Source organism: Protopterus annectens, chromosome 14.part0 (genome assembly GCF_019279795.1).
Source record: "Protopterus annectens isolate FY-2018-M chromosome 14.part0, PAN1.0, whole genome shotgun sequence".
In the NCBI taxonomy this organism is placed as follows: Eukaryota; Metazoa; Chordata; order Ceratodontiformes; family Protopteridae; genus Protopterus; species Protopterus annectens.
In genome coordinates this window covers 1,073,570,509-1,073,586,015 of record NC_056748.1, presented here as the reverse complement: position 1 = coordinate 1,073,586,015, position 15,507 = coordinate 1,073,570,509, and the positions used below count along the sequence as shown (strand labels likewise).

At 40.5% G+C, this 15,507-nt stretch overlaps 1 protein-coding gene across 1 annotated transcript in view; it reads left to right on the top strand.

Annotated features, from left to right (window-relative positions):
• LOC122788763 (outer dynein arm protein 1-like) overlaps positions 1-15,507 on the top strand; it is a 683,950-nt gene that overhangs the window by 395,298 nt on the left and 273,145 nt on the right. The window contains exon 8 of the mRNA XM_044055657.1: positions 11,349-11,536. Within this exon, the coding sequence (XP_043911592.1) occupies positions 11,349-11,536 (188 nt within the window). The remainder of the gene's footprint in view (positions 1-11,348; positions 11,537-15,507) is intronic.

The window sequence follows — 15,507 nt, the reverse complement described above, 5'->3', positions numbered from 1 at the left end:
AAGTTCTCATATCAGAAGTACAAATATCTATTTCACCAGTAAAAGAAACTTTTCAGCTGTAACATACCTTGGGTGCAATGCAGTGCTGTCAGGCTGCTAAATCTGTGTAGTCAAATTCAGAAGTGTGCTGCAGTGGAAGTTAGCTGTTCATAGGAAAGCATTAGGCTAGATGCCCTTGTCGGCCATTTTAAGCCTAGCCAATTTCTCTTTTGGTGCTTGAATCCATGTATGCTGTTCGATGTTAGATTGGCCTTACCCTTTCCTTGGTTGATAATTGTATAGTACCCCTAATGAGAATAACTGGGATCATACCGCAGATAATTTGTTGTGAGACCTATGCACAGAATTAAAGCATTTAGGAGCTACCTCTGTCCTTTAGTATACTGTGAGTTTGAATTGTAGTCTTGGATGTGTTTTGATGCTCAATACCCTGTTATTAACTGCAAGTTTTGTAATGAAATCTTGAAGGTCTGGTGGCTTTAGTTCACGAGACTCTCTACTGATATTTTGCATTATTATTTTTTCTTTGAGGTGCTCTGGTGAGCTCTTGTTCACTATGCAGTGTACAATAATGTTCTAAAACTTTTCTTTACTGAATTGTCATTACATCACAAGTAAAAATCCTGACTATTTCTTCTGAATACAGAGATTTGTTTTGGTCAATAGAATTATGACCCCCTATTTGGACTCTTGGACTGCACAAGTACATTAATGTTTGAAACAACTATGTACAGTAAGTGCATTTTGTATTTGAGGATCCTGATATAGTATTGAGAAATTGAACAGTCTTGTAGTTTAATGTAAACATTGGGATGCCCTTGTTTTGCTTTTACTTTCAAAATGCAAGTTTAGTATTAAACATTTGATTTTCTGGAACTTAGTGTGAATCCTGGAATACAGAGATTGAATAAGTAAAAATGATGACTCGTATGCCAAGTCCAAAATGGCTGCTGCTTTTATAATTCCCCTTTCACCAAAGTATGGCAGTCTTGGAGTTGTACATATGAGATCACATTGAGGTGTGCAAGGGGTCCTATCCCCCCTTGCAAAAAAAAAATGAAGAGCGGTGATGTTGAGCCACCCACTGTTCTCTATTTCATAGAATTTTTCATAATTCCTGGACTTGCACTTGAGTCTTAGAATTATAAAATGGAGCCATATATTGAGCATTTTTCAAGCTGATAAATTCACTGTGTATCCGAATCATTGATGTGTTCTTATGAAAAAAGAACCAAAAAGGGTACTTGCGTATTATCGCAACCACATTCCAAAACAGCTCATCTACAAGCTGTTCTCCTGCCGGAATGTATGATATATAGGTCGCCAAGGTTTGGAAAGTAACCTGACACATACATGTCAGAAATTACTTGTTTTCTGCAGTTAAAACAAAAGTAGGCACCACCTGTCATACGTTTCAAGTCTCTGACCTATAACACAGATGTTGTCAAATACAAACCTCGCTGTGAGGACCTTTTTCTCTTTATTTCAAAGCATAATGAAATAGTTTCATAAATTATATAAACAAATGCACTTCTGGAGCAAGACAAAAGAAATGGACGTTACTACGACCTTCATTCTTAAAAGTACATGTAAATAACCTGTTTAAAGTGGTCCACATGATTCACATGCCAGATATTGATGACTTAAGCTTATGCAAACTACTGGCATTATCATGCAGAATTTTACTTGCATGACACAGCATCATGAAGTTCAAATGTGGTACACTGCATTAATTCCTCAGCGCTTTACATGCCAAAGATACAAAGTCAAAGAAATGCTAGAAAAAAGGGACCTTTAATGTGTATGCCATGGCCCTTTGACCTGTGTGCCCCCGTGGAAATGCTGACAGACCTCCGTTAAAGCAACATATAAAAATACACTTTTTACATGTTCTGCTTTTAATATTTGTATTAAAATGTTTTATTATACAGCTTTCAATGTTTTGGGATGATAACATGTTCTGGTCATGCTGAAAGTGGCCCATGAAGACAGACTTCAAATGTGGTTGTGATAATATGAGAGGACCCCAAAAAGTAATATTTTATAGCAAAACAAACATTTTTACATGCTCTGAGAGGCATGTCCATATCTGTGATTCTTTTGTCTGCTTTTCTTAAAAGCTATTGGACTATGCAAAACAAAATGAAAAGTGGGATTATCAAGAGGTTTTATCCACAAATTTCAAAAACATGCATTGAAGCAATTCAGGGCACAGTGTCCTTTGCAGACTGACCAGAGTGAGTTTTACAAAATGGCTGAAAGCAAAATGTAACCTCATCTGAGACCTAGTAGAGGTGATTCTGTATAAAATTCATGTTTTAATTCGTTGTGTATATTGATACATACAAATGTTATTGCATTTTTACATTTAAACTTAAGCTGCAGCTGATCTTTTGTATACTTTGAGGATAGGAAGCTAGTCCAAAAATATTTTATCTATATTTATAATAGAGACATTTGTTAAAACTGAATACATATTGAACTGTTTTGGAACTATAAGCTTTTAATTAAAAGAGCAAAATAGATTAAACAGACAGTATTCTGGGGTTAGACCTACTGAAAATGCCCAGCAGCTAAGGGATTAATCACGCTGTCAATAGTTGCTGCTCACCCAACAAACAGAGTTGACAGTGCATCCCAGGGCCTCTGTCCTTCACTGAGTCAATCTACCCCATCCTATACTTCCCCAGGCTGAATGTGTTAGGGTTGGGGCCAAAAAGGAGCTTGGAGTGTCCTGGGACCACTCACCATTTGCAGCCATTGAACATTTTCTGTTTTGATGTACCCCTTGGTCCCCCCGTCCCCTCAATTGTCAGAGTATTTGGGGCCAGCATGCCATGGGTTCATGATTGTGCATCTTCCCTACCTCTGCAACAGCTCAGCAAGTGTCCACCACCTTCTCTTCCTTGGAACATGTCCCTCCCTATGTCCCTGTCCTCCACCATGGATAATAAGTTGGGAATGTCTCCACAGTGACCCTTCCCTGAGAGATGGGCATGCCCATACCTTGCTGTAAGCACCTCATATTTGCAGTCAGGCCTTACAGTTGCTAAGGAAGGCCCTGTTTTCATGGAATACATGCTGCACATGGGGAGTTGCATACTATATCCTTATTTATGTATACTAACTCTAGGAACAAGCAGTCTGAGAAGAGATTTAAAGCCTAAAAACCTTTACTTTGAATCACTGCTGGCACATGGATACAAACTGTACTGGCAGTGATTCTCAAAAGTGTGATTGATGAGTTGCAGCTCAGAGAAGTATACTAGATGAGCTTAAACTTCAACCAATTCATAGCTAAGCACTAAGCCAGCTGCCCTTGCAGGCCACTTTAATCCCACCCATTTTCTCTTTTTGTGCTTGAAATAAATATCCCATTTGGTTATAGATTGGCCTTGTCCATCTATAGTTGATAATTACATATTACCCTTAATGAGTAACTGTGATCATGCCATAGATAATTTGAGGTGACCCCCACCTCCCCAACAGTACATGGGATAAAGCATTTAGGAGCTGCCTCTGTCCTGGGTTAAATTTTCTGTTTCACATCCATAGATCTCAGTTGCACTTAAATATGGACAGCGATTAACTTTGTTTTATGTGGATGGGGAGTCTGTTCTATAGCAACGGTATCCTCTGCAAGATGTACCTCTCCCTCCAAACTCTTCTGTTGATGTTGCAGAAGAGAGGCATAGATCCCTAGGCAGAGTATTTTCGATGCCACTTGGCTTGCTAATATGCAGTAGACCCATCAGTAATGGGTCAAAGAATGCCTTGTATGGCTGACACAGGTCACCTCTTATCAGTCTGTAGGATACTGAGGATAGTGACAGAGCTTTGAGTTGGTCCTTGTAGGACATGTTATTTAGGCCTTGTATCCTTTTACTAAGGTATCTCTGTGGGCATTCCAGCTATTGCATGTGTCTGGACAGATACTTGCCAAAGGGGGCATTATATTCAATGATTGGCCTAAAGAGGCCTGAGTAAAGGAGGGCAATGATGTCCCTAGATCTTGGCACACAATCCCTTTGTTTATAAGCTGTGCAATACAGGAGAACTTTATTCCAAAAATAAATACATGCTGGTCAAATGTTAGATCATTGTTCACACAAGTTCCCAAATCCTGAACAAATGGATCAACTCACAGGGGATTATTTTCAAAGTGGTAGTTCCCTGGGGTGGGTGACTTCCCAAAGGATATAGTTATGCATTTTTTGACATTTAGTTTCAATCCTTCATTTTGTCACCAGTTTTTTATTTGAGGCAAACTTTCCTGCAGGATACCTAATTCATCTGGGGAATCGGACTGCTACTAGCTTGCAGTCATCTAAAAACTTAGTCAGCCAGAGACCTTTGATAACTTTTACTTCAGAAAAGTAAATGCCAAATAGGGGAGGTCCCAGCATACGAACCCTGTGGGACTCCACTGGTGCCTGCTCTATTTATGGAGATAACTTCCTCTATTTTGATTATTTACATTCTATCTGTGAGAAAGTTGACAATCCAGTGGGTGACATAGGGGGGTTTGTTCCCAGTTTTAGTTTTTTCTTCTATTCCTGTGTGGGGAATTGTCAACTTTGGCTAAGTCGTCGTATGAGGTGTGTACCATTTTGCCGCCTTCCATTATTTTAGTGACCTTTTCAAAAAACCCCAAAAACAAATGGTTCTGCCACCAATTCCACTTAAAGACACTTGAAACTTAAACTTTAGTAAAATATAGGAGGATAAGATAAAATAATAAACACACTGGCTCATAAACCAGATAAGTGCTTTCGGTATAATACCTTTTCAAATCCTAAATGTTTGCCAATGAAACTTCCTTTTAAATACCTTCATTTCCCAGTGTTCACTCACTTAGATGTATTCAGTAACCATAGCAGCATACACACCCTTTTAATTATGCCATTTTGAGTGCTGAAGAGCTTTCCCTTTTAGTGCAGGTTTTAAAGGGACAAATGCATCAGACCTGGTGACTGATCTGATTGCAAATTCATTATCCACTTCATCGCTTCAATTTCTGTTCTGTTTACTAGATCCCCACCTCTTAGTGTTTCATGAAGCCTAGTTAGTGCCATAAACCTGAAAGAATGGCTGTCATTTACACTAATGTGCATATAAAGTGCACTGCTGGTAACTTTTTTTCTTGTCAGATAAGTTCTTTAGGATACATTCCTTGAGCATTTGATTAGTTTTCCCTATGTAGTATGCCTTGCAATGACTGCAGGTTGCCACATAGATAATGTTCTTACTCCGACAGTTTGCAAATCCTTCAAACTTATAGTTCCTCTTAGTCAGGGGATGTATAAAGATATTTCAGATGTTTAATATGAGAGCATGCCTTGCAACTTCCACATCTGAATGCACCAACTCTCCTTTTCATCTAAAAACTCCTGTCTTCAGAAATAGCTTCAGTTTCTGTTTTATAACATAATAGTCTTTCTAAGTTTTTCCTGTTCTTAAAAGAAAAGCTGTGGTGATTTCCAACAATTTCCCTAATTTTGTTGTTAGATGTTAGCACAGATCAAAATTTTCTGATGGTATTACGAATAGCAAAATTGTCAGTACTATATGTCAACTGGCATCTCAGATTGGACTTTACCTCCTTTTGCTTGATCTTAATTGTTTCACCCCGGTCCGAAAAATAGGGTGTTCCCCTCTGAGAGCGTTGTTCCAAGGTGGTAGTTTCATTGCTCTGTGTCTCTCTGACTTTCTATCCTCTCTTATTAAAGTCATTGATAAGTTTAATTTGCTCCTCCCTATAATCCTCATCCCCTGTGCAGAGCTTGGACACTTGAGTTAGTTGGTTAGTCACTATGTTGTCAAGAACATGCCTGGGATGCATGCTAGTATTGTGTAGTAAATGATTGCGCCATACCAGGTTTCCTATACATTCTAGTATTGATGCTTCTTGTGTCATCTAACATTAACATCCAAGAATTCTATCTCCGTAGTAGAAGATGTCACTTCAAACTTCAGAAATGAAGCTGTGTTGGTCAAAAATTGTACAAAATGTTCCAAGGCGGTTAAATCGCCATCCCATAAGAGAAAGACATCATCCACAAATCGATTATAGAAAACTGTTTCTATTCCATTTGTTAATATCCGCTTTCCATAGCTCTTCCCATCTTGCCAGGACTAGAGTGGCATAACTATTTGCACATGGAGTTCCCATCGCTACCCCCGACTTCTGCCAGTAGTAAGTACTACCATACGGAAACACATTATTATATAAGACCAATTCCAAGAGACTACATAGTAAATGGATATCATTGTTTACTTTGTGCTTCACACCAAAGTCTCTGATCGCTTCGATCCCCAAATCATTGGGTATGGATGTGAACAAACTGTTCACATCCATAGTTACCAATAATAAATTCTTACAAATATTCATCTGTTGCAGTTTCTTGTAAAGTCTACTTAAGAACTCGGCCGAGTCCTTGATCACTGCAGGTGCGTGAGGTAGCAATTTCTTTAACTCCCCTTCTATAAAAATAGAAAGGGGTTCAGTTATCCATCCTTTTCCTGAAACGACTGGTCGCATCAGAGGATCATGTAGATTCTTATGCACCTTAGGCATTCCATTGATGCTAGGTATAGTAGGATGACATACTTCTAAAAAATCAAACCGCTCTTTGCTTATCGATCTATTCATGAGCTTGTCATAAAGCGCGTCATGTACACTATGTATAATGGTGTTCAATTTTCTTTCATCAATCCTCCTGTAGGTGGCTGTATCCGCTAGCATCTCCTTCATCTTGGCATCATAGAACGACATATCCATAACTATAACTGCCCCTCCTTTGTCAGCTTGTTTAATCATGATGTCCTTCATATGCTGTAGTTCAAATAGTGCTCTCTTCTCATTTAGAGTTAAGTTGTGGAAATGTTTACTTCCCTTTTGCTGTCTATATTCAGCCACTTCATTTTCACTTAATCGCACGAAGACATCTACAGCTGGATGACATACAGGGACAAATGTATTTGGTTTCCTATATCAAATTCTAGTTTGAGATTCCTCATTGTTTATATTGCCAAAGAAATGTCTTGGAGTCATATTTCTCCCAAAATATTTTAGATCTAGGATAAATTCACTCATTGGTGAACGCAAGGAGGGTATGAAACTTATTCCTTTCTCTAATAGTCGAGTCTGATCTCTTGTTAATACAATACTTGATATATTAAATACAAGGGAATCATTTATTCCTGAAACCTCCATTTCTTCCTCTCCCTGCTCTGGGGTCGTACTTCCCTAGAGGTGTTCTGCAACAAAAAAGGAAGCTGTTGGTAAAGCGTTAAATGTACCACCCCATCTTTGGGTTTACTGGCATTCTGTATATCCAAATTCTTGTTGTTATTCAAAATGGATATATTTTATTCACCCTGCTCAGATAGTTCTTTGCTCTCAGTATTGATTACCAAGCTAACAGTCTCAAGAGCATGTATCACAGCTTTGTGTGTTCTTGAAACCTCTTTGTTGTTTTGCCTGGGTGTAATATGCACCTCTGCTTCTACTACAATTCTCGTTGGTTTCCTAGTGACAGTCTGCTCCTTTTAATGGCTTGCTACTATTCCATTATTTACATTAGTCCTGGTCTGTATGGTCGTTTTCTTGTCTTTCGGCCATTCAAATGGGTGACCCTTCCTAAAATCATTAAAATCCCTGGGTAGTTTGCTACTTTTCCGTCCTTTTAACTTGGTATCATAAGCATGAAGCCTGTCCTGCAGCACCCCTAGCTTCATCAAATTATCAGATAGTGTCATTTGTTACAGTTCATTCTGTTTTTGTTCTGTAAGGGTTGCTGCTTCAACCTCCTGAGGTTTAAAAAATTCTATCAAAAGTTTCATGTAACTGAAACTAGTTTCTATATTAATCCTTTGCCATTTGGCAAGCAATTCAGGGCACACATTTCCATAAGTTGGCATGCATCTTACTCTTAAACCTCGTGGGATAATGTGATGGTGAAGTCACGCCTCCATATGAAAGCATTGCCATTGTAGACGCTTTAGTTTAAAAGCTGCATTCTCTACTTCCTTATAGATGCTCTCAAATCACAAGTTGTCTCCCCTGTTTGTTGGTAGCTCCAAAGTTAAGAAGTGGGTTAGATAAACCCATTAAATTATTGGCATGGATCCTCCTACTTGCCATTTCCAATGCTGGCTGCTGTGGTAATGCTGATTCCATTATGCAGTGGTTGTGTGATGCTCCCACCAAAAAATGAACAGGCAAAAAAAGAGCTAAGTAAGTAACATCACCAAAGGCAGAGCACATCAAAATATAAAACTCCAAAAACAAATGGTTCTGCCACCAATTCCACTTTAAAACACTTGAAACTTGAAAACTTTAATAAAATATACAATAAGAAAAACACTGCCTCATAAACCGGATAAGCACTTTCAGTATAATACATTTTTCAAATCCTAAATGTTTGCCAGTGAAACTTCCTCTTAAATACCTTCATTTCCTAGTGTTCATTCACTTAGATGCAGTTTTCAAAAAAATAACACCAGGTTGAGTAAGCATGACCTGCCCTTGATGAATCCATCCTGAGATGGGTCCAGTGTTTGGAGGTTCCCTATATCCTGACAGATTAATGCCATAAGTCTTTCCATGGCTTTCCATATGAGGCTGGTCATATTTGTAGGTCTGTAATTGCCTATATCAGTGGACGGTCCTCCCTTATGCTGGGTGATGACTGCAGCTGTTCTCCATTTGCTTGGTACGAAGTCTGTAAGAAGGCTGATATTTAACAGTGTTAGGGGTGTGGCCAAATCATGCTTCATGTTCTTTAAGATGCAAGTAGGCATACTGTCGGTGCCCATCAGTGCAGTATTTTTAGCTTTTAATAACATTTGTGATAGCTGGAGGCAATCCAGTTTCAGGTATATCTTGAGGGAAAGACTGAGGGGAGAAAGGAATAAAGGTTGAGCTAAATTTATCGTAGGTTTGCTATATCTTCAGCCTCAGTGTAGGTAACCATTCATAATCAGCTCAACACATTGCTGCATTGTGCTCAGTGTAGGTAGCATCGTTCACAATCAGCTCAGTGCATTGCTGCATTGTGCTCAGTGTAGGTAACATTCACAATCAGCTCAGCGCATTGCTGCATTGTGCTCAGTGTAGGTAACATTGTTCATAATCAGCTCAGCATTTTACTGCATTGTGCGTTGGAGATTACATTATTATTATATTGTGTTATTGTATTATTTTGAGTTTGCACCTCAGCAAGAGTAGGGAGACTAGAGGAGGTTACAGTTTCATGTTGTTCAAACTTTATAGTATTGCAGGGTTACGTGCTTTTTGTTGTTGACATCTTATGCTTCAATATATTTTGCACACTGTTGTTTTCAATATTTTATGCATTGGTCATATTTGCTGCCAGGTTTTCGACATTCAGTATTTTGACTTTGATCTTTCTGCATTTGGTCTTATGGCATTAGAGAGTTAGCAAAGTGATTAATAAAACACCTATTAGCTAATCTGTCTCTTATTATGTTCATTGTGTGCTCTGTATATTAGCGGCACTTTGTATAGCAGTGTTTAAAACACAATATAACAATATAATTTACATTAAACTGATTTGCCTGTAGTTCTACTTGCCTTGTGGTCTAGATGATAACTTTATCAATGGATCAATCCAAACGTATCCTTTTAATAAACATCAAATAAGTAAGTAAATGAGGTTAATCTAGATCACGACAGAGCCCAATAAGAATGAAATACATGTTTCCTAATGATGGTATAAATGCCAATATATGCCAAAATGGGAATGCTGCATTCCCTTTAATCCTGTCCAATATTCATTGCAGCTCTAATTTGCGGATGCAGTTTAGATGCAGCATCTGAGCAGCCACATTTATATCTCCTCTTAATTGGTAATCACCTGAGATCATCCCAAATTGAGAGGGATTGAGTGACTATCTAACTTTAAACAGGGGTGCAATGATATTCATGTTGTGTCGAAGTACGGGCACACTAAACAAGTACAGGATCCTATGCATCACGTCTATAAAGAGAAACAATGAGAAGAAATAAGGATGAAGGGTAGAGATATCAACTGATAAATACTAGTACGAGTTGTGTTTCTTCTGAAAACAGACCAGATTCTGCATTGATGACTTGTCCTCTTAACAGAACTGATCAAATGGAAGATGCCCCTCTAGACGAAGTGGACACTAGAGGCAGCCATTGCTGTTGATCAGCCCAAGAGAATGCTATGCTCTGAGTCTGTTAGCCTGTCTGGATTTCTGTAGGGTTACTATGGTATATATACTGATGGATCAGATATAGGTCTGGGGCAGTGTTTTCATATACATCTGATCGCCTCCATTTTGTTTCCTGAGTTTGCTATTGAGAGGAAAGTTTGGCAATCGAGTGGGGCAATATCTTTGTTAAAGTACTGTCTTTTTAGCTGAGAACTTACACTGGTTCAGACCATGCCCCACTGTTGTGGGAGAATAGGCAGCCATTTGGGAACACAAAATTCTGTTGATGGGTACTCTTTGATGTGACTTTAAATTTGTGCTGAAAGAGAAGGATCAATCCACCTTAATATTGAATAGCCTGCCTCAGGCTCACAGCCCCTCTACTGGGCCTGAAACTGAGAGTTTCAAGCTAGGGGATACATAAGACAGTATGGTGCTTCTCCCCATAATAGTGTCCGTCATGATGCAACTAGTGTGAGCAAATGGAACTGCTTGTAAATCTGGTGATTTTGTATTGTAAGTCGAACTGTTATATTACACAGCTGTGTAGCATGGCGCATTAGGCAGCGATGATTTATGTATGATTCTGTTAATAGAATCAATTATGCAATTAAGTGATGTTTAAGAGGAGGGCTGTAATCCACCAGTTCAGAGTAAAGTTGGGCTTGTTTGGAATGACTGTTCTGGGTATTGTGTTGTGGTAAGAGCTGCTGTGGAGAGGAGAGAGTTTGCCTTGAAGTGTATCTGTGTGTGCCGAGAGAGAGACAAATGCATGTGTATACACAAACGCACATAATGTAGGCATTGACGGCATTACCATAAGGTGCCTGACAGTACTGTCAGGAGGACATAGGCCTGCCAAGTAGGTGATATCCTGCATCATTGAGGATTTTTAACTTTCACAGGTTTTAGAACTTGCTTAGGGTATGCTAAGTAGCTGGCCTTTTAGGTCTTCATGTGTTAAGCAGATAAATGGGCCTGAGGAGGCATGTCAGCTACATTTTCATTTTGTCAGTGGTACAGAACCTTCACTTATATCAGTTACAAATAGATGTAGATCCACAAGTCCCTTTTGAAGGTAATTAATGAGGACACCAAAAATGAATTAAACTCCATTCTTTTTTGTTCACTGCATTCATTAACAGGGAAGAATCACAAGCAAGAATTCTCCGACTGAATGAACAACAAGGAAGAGACATCGAAAACCATTATACGGAACTGAGGGAAATTCAGCGGGAGAAAAGGCATGTCAAACAACTGAAAGAGTTTCTAACAGAGAAAACAAAGGAACGGGAACCAGATAAATTATATCTGAATGCTCAAAAGAAACAAGGTAAATAAAGAAATTTTGAAAACATATATCCCATTTTATTGCACTTAGTCTAGTTAAATAATAATGCAGAATTCAGTGAAAATTAATAAATCTTGTAAAGTGGGGTTTCTTATTATAAAGTGTGCAGTTTTTACTTCAGTTATTTCAATTGACTGATACTAAGTTTAATAAACTGGTGTTTCTTCATTATATGCTGAGCAGCTGTCTAGTTATTTCTTAATTCCATATCATCCAGAACAACCTTGGGATGGTGACAGTTTAGAGTTGGTGTCCTCATATCTGTAAAGCCACTGAAGAGGGGCATAATTTTGTAACAAGAATAATATGTTCATAGGTTCATAGGTTCGTACTAGACTATCTGCCCTAGGGCATTTATAAGCCTAGCCAGAGTGTATGTGGCTTACACCACCCCTTAGGATGAGAATACTACGCCCTTTTAGGGTTTAGTTTACTATGCCTCTGTCTAGTAGTGACACAGAGATGACCCCCGGGGTAAACCTATGATCTCCCATCCACTCGTCGAGATTTCTCTTGAATAGAGTCAGTGAGGGGCTCTGCCTAACATGGACTGGGATTCTGTTCCAGAGTGTAGGGAGCCTCTGGGTTATGAATCTGTCCCTCCAGCACGTCCTATTTATTTCTGTGTTGAGGTTTAAGTCACTTGTTCTCGTGGCTCTGATGGATTTGGATTTTCTGAGGTGGAGCATGTCCATTAATTCAGGATTGGACATGGCCTTGTACGTCAGGCACAGATCACCTCTGAGTAGGCGGTATGCGACTGAATAGAGCTGGAGTTTTTCAGTCGGGCAGCATATGACATATGTTTAAGACCCTTTATCCTCTTGGTGAGGAACTTTTGGGGTCTTTCCAACTGCTGCAGGTGTCGGGTGAGATACATCCCAAATGGGGCATTGTACTCAATCATTGGCCTGATAAGAGAAGAGTACAGGGGCACAATGACCTCTCTTGATCTAGATGTGAAACCCTTCAGGATAAGGTGGGCAATATAGAAGGTCTTCCTAACCACTTTGGCAATGTGAGTGTCAAATGAGAGGTTACTGTCAACCTGGGTCCCTAGGTCCCTGATTACCTCTTCCGTACTTAATGGATTACCGCCTATGTGGTAATTTGTCGGTACCTTGTATTTCCCAAAGGGTATGACTATACATTTTTTGGCGTTCAGCTTAAGGCCATGGCTCTGGCACCAATTATCCGTTTCTATGAGGCCTCTCTGAAGGATGTTTGTGTCCGCTGGAGTATCAATTATGGCGCCCAGTTTGCAGTCATCTGCGAACTTTGTCAGCCACAATCCTCCTATGTTTGCCTGTACCTCGGAAAAATAAATGCCGAACAAGAGGGGTCCCAGGACTGAGCCCTGTGGGACACCGCTTGTGACTGGCTTAGAGTCTGACATAGCTCCAGCAACTCCTTGAGCCAGTTTGCAACCCATCTTGTGACATATGGGTTTACATTTAAGCTGGTGAGTTTGTCTATGATGCCCGAGTGGGGTATTGTGTCAAAGGCTTTTGCAAGGTCAAGGTTGGCTGTGTGAACTGCCTTACCCTCATCAATGGCCTTAGTGACTGTTTCAAAAAAGTTGACCAAGTTCAAAAGGCAGGATCTGCCCTTGACAAAGCCAAATTGGGTAGGATCCAATGTCTGTAGGTCCCCAATGTCTTTGTTTATGAGTTCCATAATGATCCTCTCCATAGCTTTGCAGACCAGGCTCGTCAAGCTTATGGGGCGGTAATTTCCAGGGTCCGTAGAAGCACCGCCTTTGTGAAGTGGGACCACTGTTGCCGTCCACCACTCTTTGGGTACGTATCCTGTGGTAAGGCTAAGATTAAACAGCAGCCTTATGTGTGGGTTTAGTTCCTCTTGGAGTTCATGTAGCACACAGCCGGGACACCATCCGGTCCCATTGATGCTGTGTTTTTAGCTTTAGAGAGGGCGGCTCTCACCTGGGCATCTGAGATGTTAGGGAGGCTACACTCTGCTGGGATAGTTATTTCTCCTTTTGGCCGGACGGGCAGGAGAAATTTGCACTGAACCTGTCTGCCAGAATGTTGGCAATGTCAGTGGGTTCAGTGTATTTTGTGTCATTTTGGACTAACTCTGAGCATATCTGGGAGTTTCCACCCAGGTTTCTAACATAGCTAAAGAAGGCCTTGTGATTGTCTTTTGTGTCATTTGCGATTTTTCTCTCAAAGTTGGCCTTGGATGATTTTATGAGTGATCGTAGTTTTTGCTAGTACTGATCAGAGATGCCTTCCCTTTTAGGGATTTTGCTCTGTCATGTAGTAGCTTCCTCCTTCTGTTGTAAAGTTTGTTTATGGCTGGGGTCCACCAGACTGGTCGCCTGCCTTTGGGGAATGGGTCTTGGTTTTATTTGGGATTGCATGATCCATGCATTCTTGAAGGTGCCCATAGAAGGCATTTGCAAAGGATTCAGCAGTGTGGGTTGTGGTTTCCACTGGCCCAGGGGCCTTGAAAGATACCACTTCAGTCTTAAGAAGTGTGAAGTTTGCTTTTGAGAAGTTCTTCACTGTGGTCTTTTGTGCAGGGGGTGGGGGCAGGATGTGGATTTCCAGTGAGATTAATTTATGGTCTGATCTTACCAAAGAGGGATGTACTTCCGGTGTGGAGCATTTTGTCCCCATGTTTGTGATGATCAGGTCTAGTATATTGTCTCCTCTTGTGGGAATGGTGACTAGTTGTTCCATTGCATTTGAGTTTATGAATTCTAAGAATCTTTGGGCTAGGGTGTTGGGGCTTGAGTAATGTTCCCAGTCTATGTTTGGGTAGTTGAAGTCTCCCAAAATGATGGTATTTGGAGAGACATTCATACTCTACAGTGTCTTCAGGAAGGCTGTGTGGGGTTCCTGAGTTTGAGAGGGTGGTCTGTAGCATGCTATAAACTGTAAGGCAGTTTTGCCTATGGTTAGTTGCACCTGGATAGTCTCCGATGCTTCGTGAGTTGCCACTAACCTGGAGGTGTGGGTATCTTTGATGAAAATGGATACTCCCCCTCCTTTTGTGGTTCTGTCCAAGTTTTGGGGCCGAAAAGCATGATATGAGGTAAAACCTGATAGTGCTGGGGTGCTCTCAGGAGCCTTGAACCAGGTTTCAGTTACTGCACAGACATCGATGTTCTCCATACTGAGGAGGGCTTCGAGGGCGTGCATCTTGAGGTTTAGACTTCTGGCATTGAGCAGCATTACCCTTAGTTTTTTTCCACTTGTGTTTTCTAGGGAGGTAGGTTTGTCATTTGAGCCTTGCCTAAAAAAGGCACTATGGGGGTGGCAAGAGCCTTGGCCAATATCCGGAAGCCCAGGGGTGACAGGTGCAAACCATCCCTTGCGAAGCAGCGTGGCTTGTCAAGCATGTCATCCCAAGCAGACAGACACTGGATCCCCTTAGAATGACACCATAAGCCAATTGTTAAAACTGATCATTTTGTCTTTGTACTGTGGCATCATTCTTGGTGAGGGTAAGATGCTGCTCAGGGTCAGGGTCATACCGGCCTGGGCTACATAATCAGAGAGCTCATCTATGTCTTTTTTCATGTAGTCCAGGGAGGTACGTCTCAGGTCGTTCACACCGGCATGTACAATGACTGAGTCATATTTGTACTTGCTGTGGAGTGACCTGAGTGCTTGTGTTATGTGGCGGATTCTAGCTCCCGACAGGCAGCTTACTGTGACCCTCTCCTTGTTCAGTCTGGTGAGCGGGACGTCAGTGTGCCTGACTATGGAGTCACCTATTACAAGTGTGTCTGGCATGTTGTTTGGCCTTAAGGGCTGTGACTGTTTAGCACACTGACTTTGTGAACTATGTTTTGCATTTACTATGTCTTGAGGTGGTGGTTGCTTGGGTGTCTGCTTTGGAGGCCTCTGTTGTTTTGGTAGATTGTTAATCAGCGCCTCCGAGTATGTTTTTGTGTGTTTATGTGTTTGGTTTGCAGTTGTGAT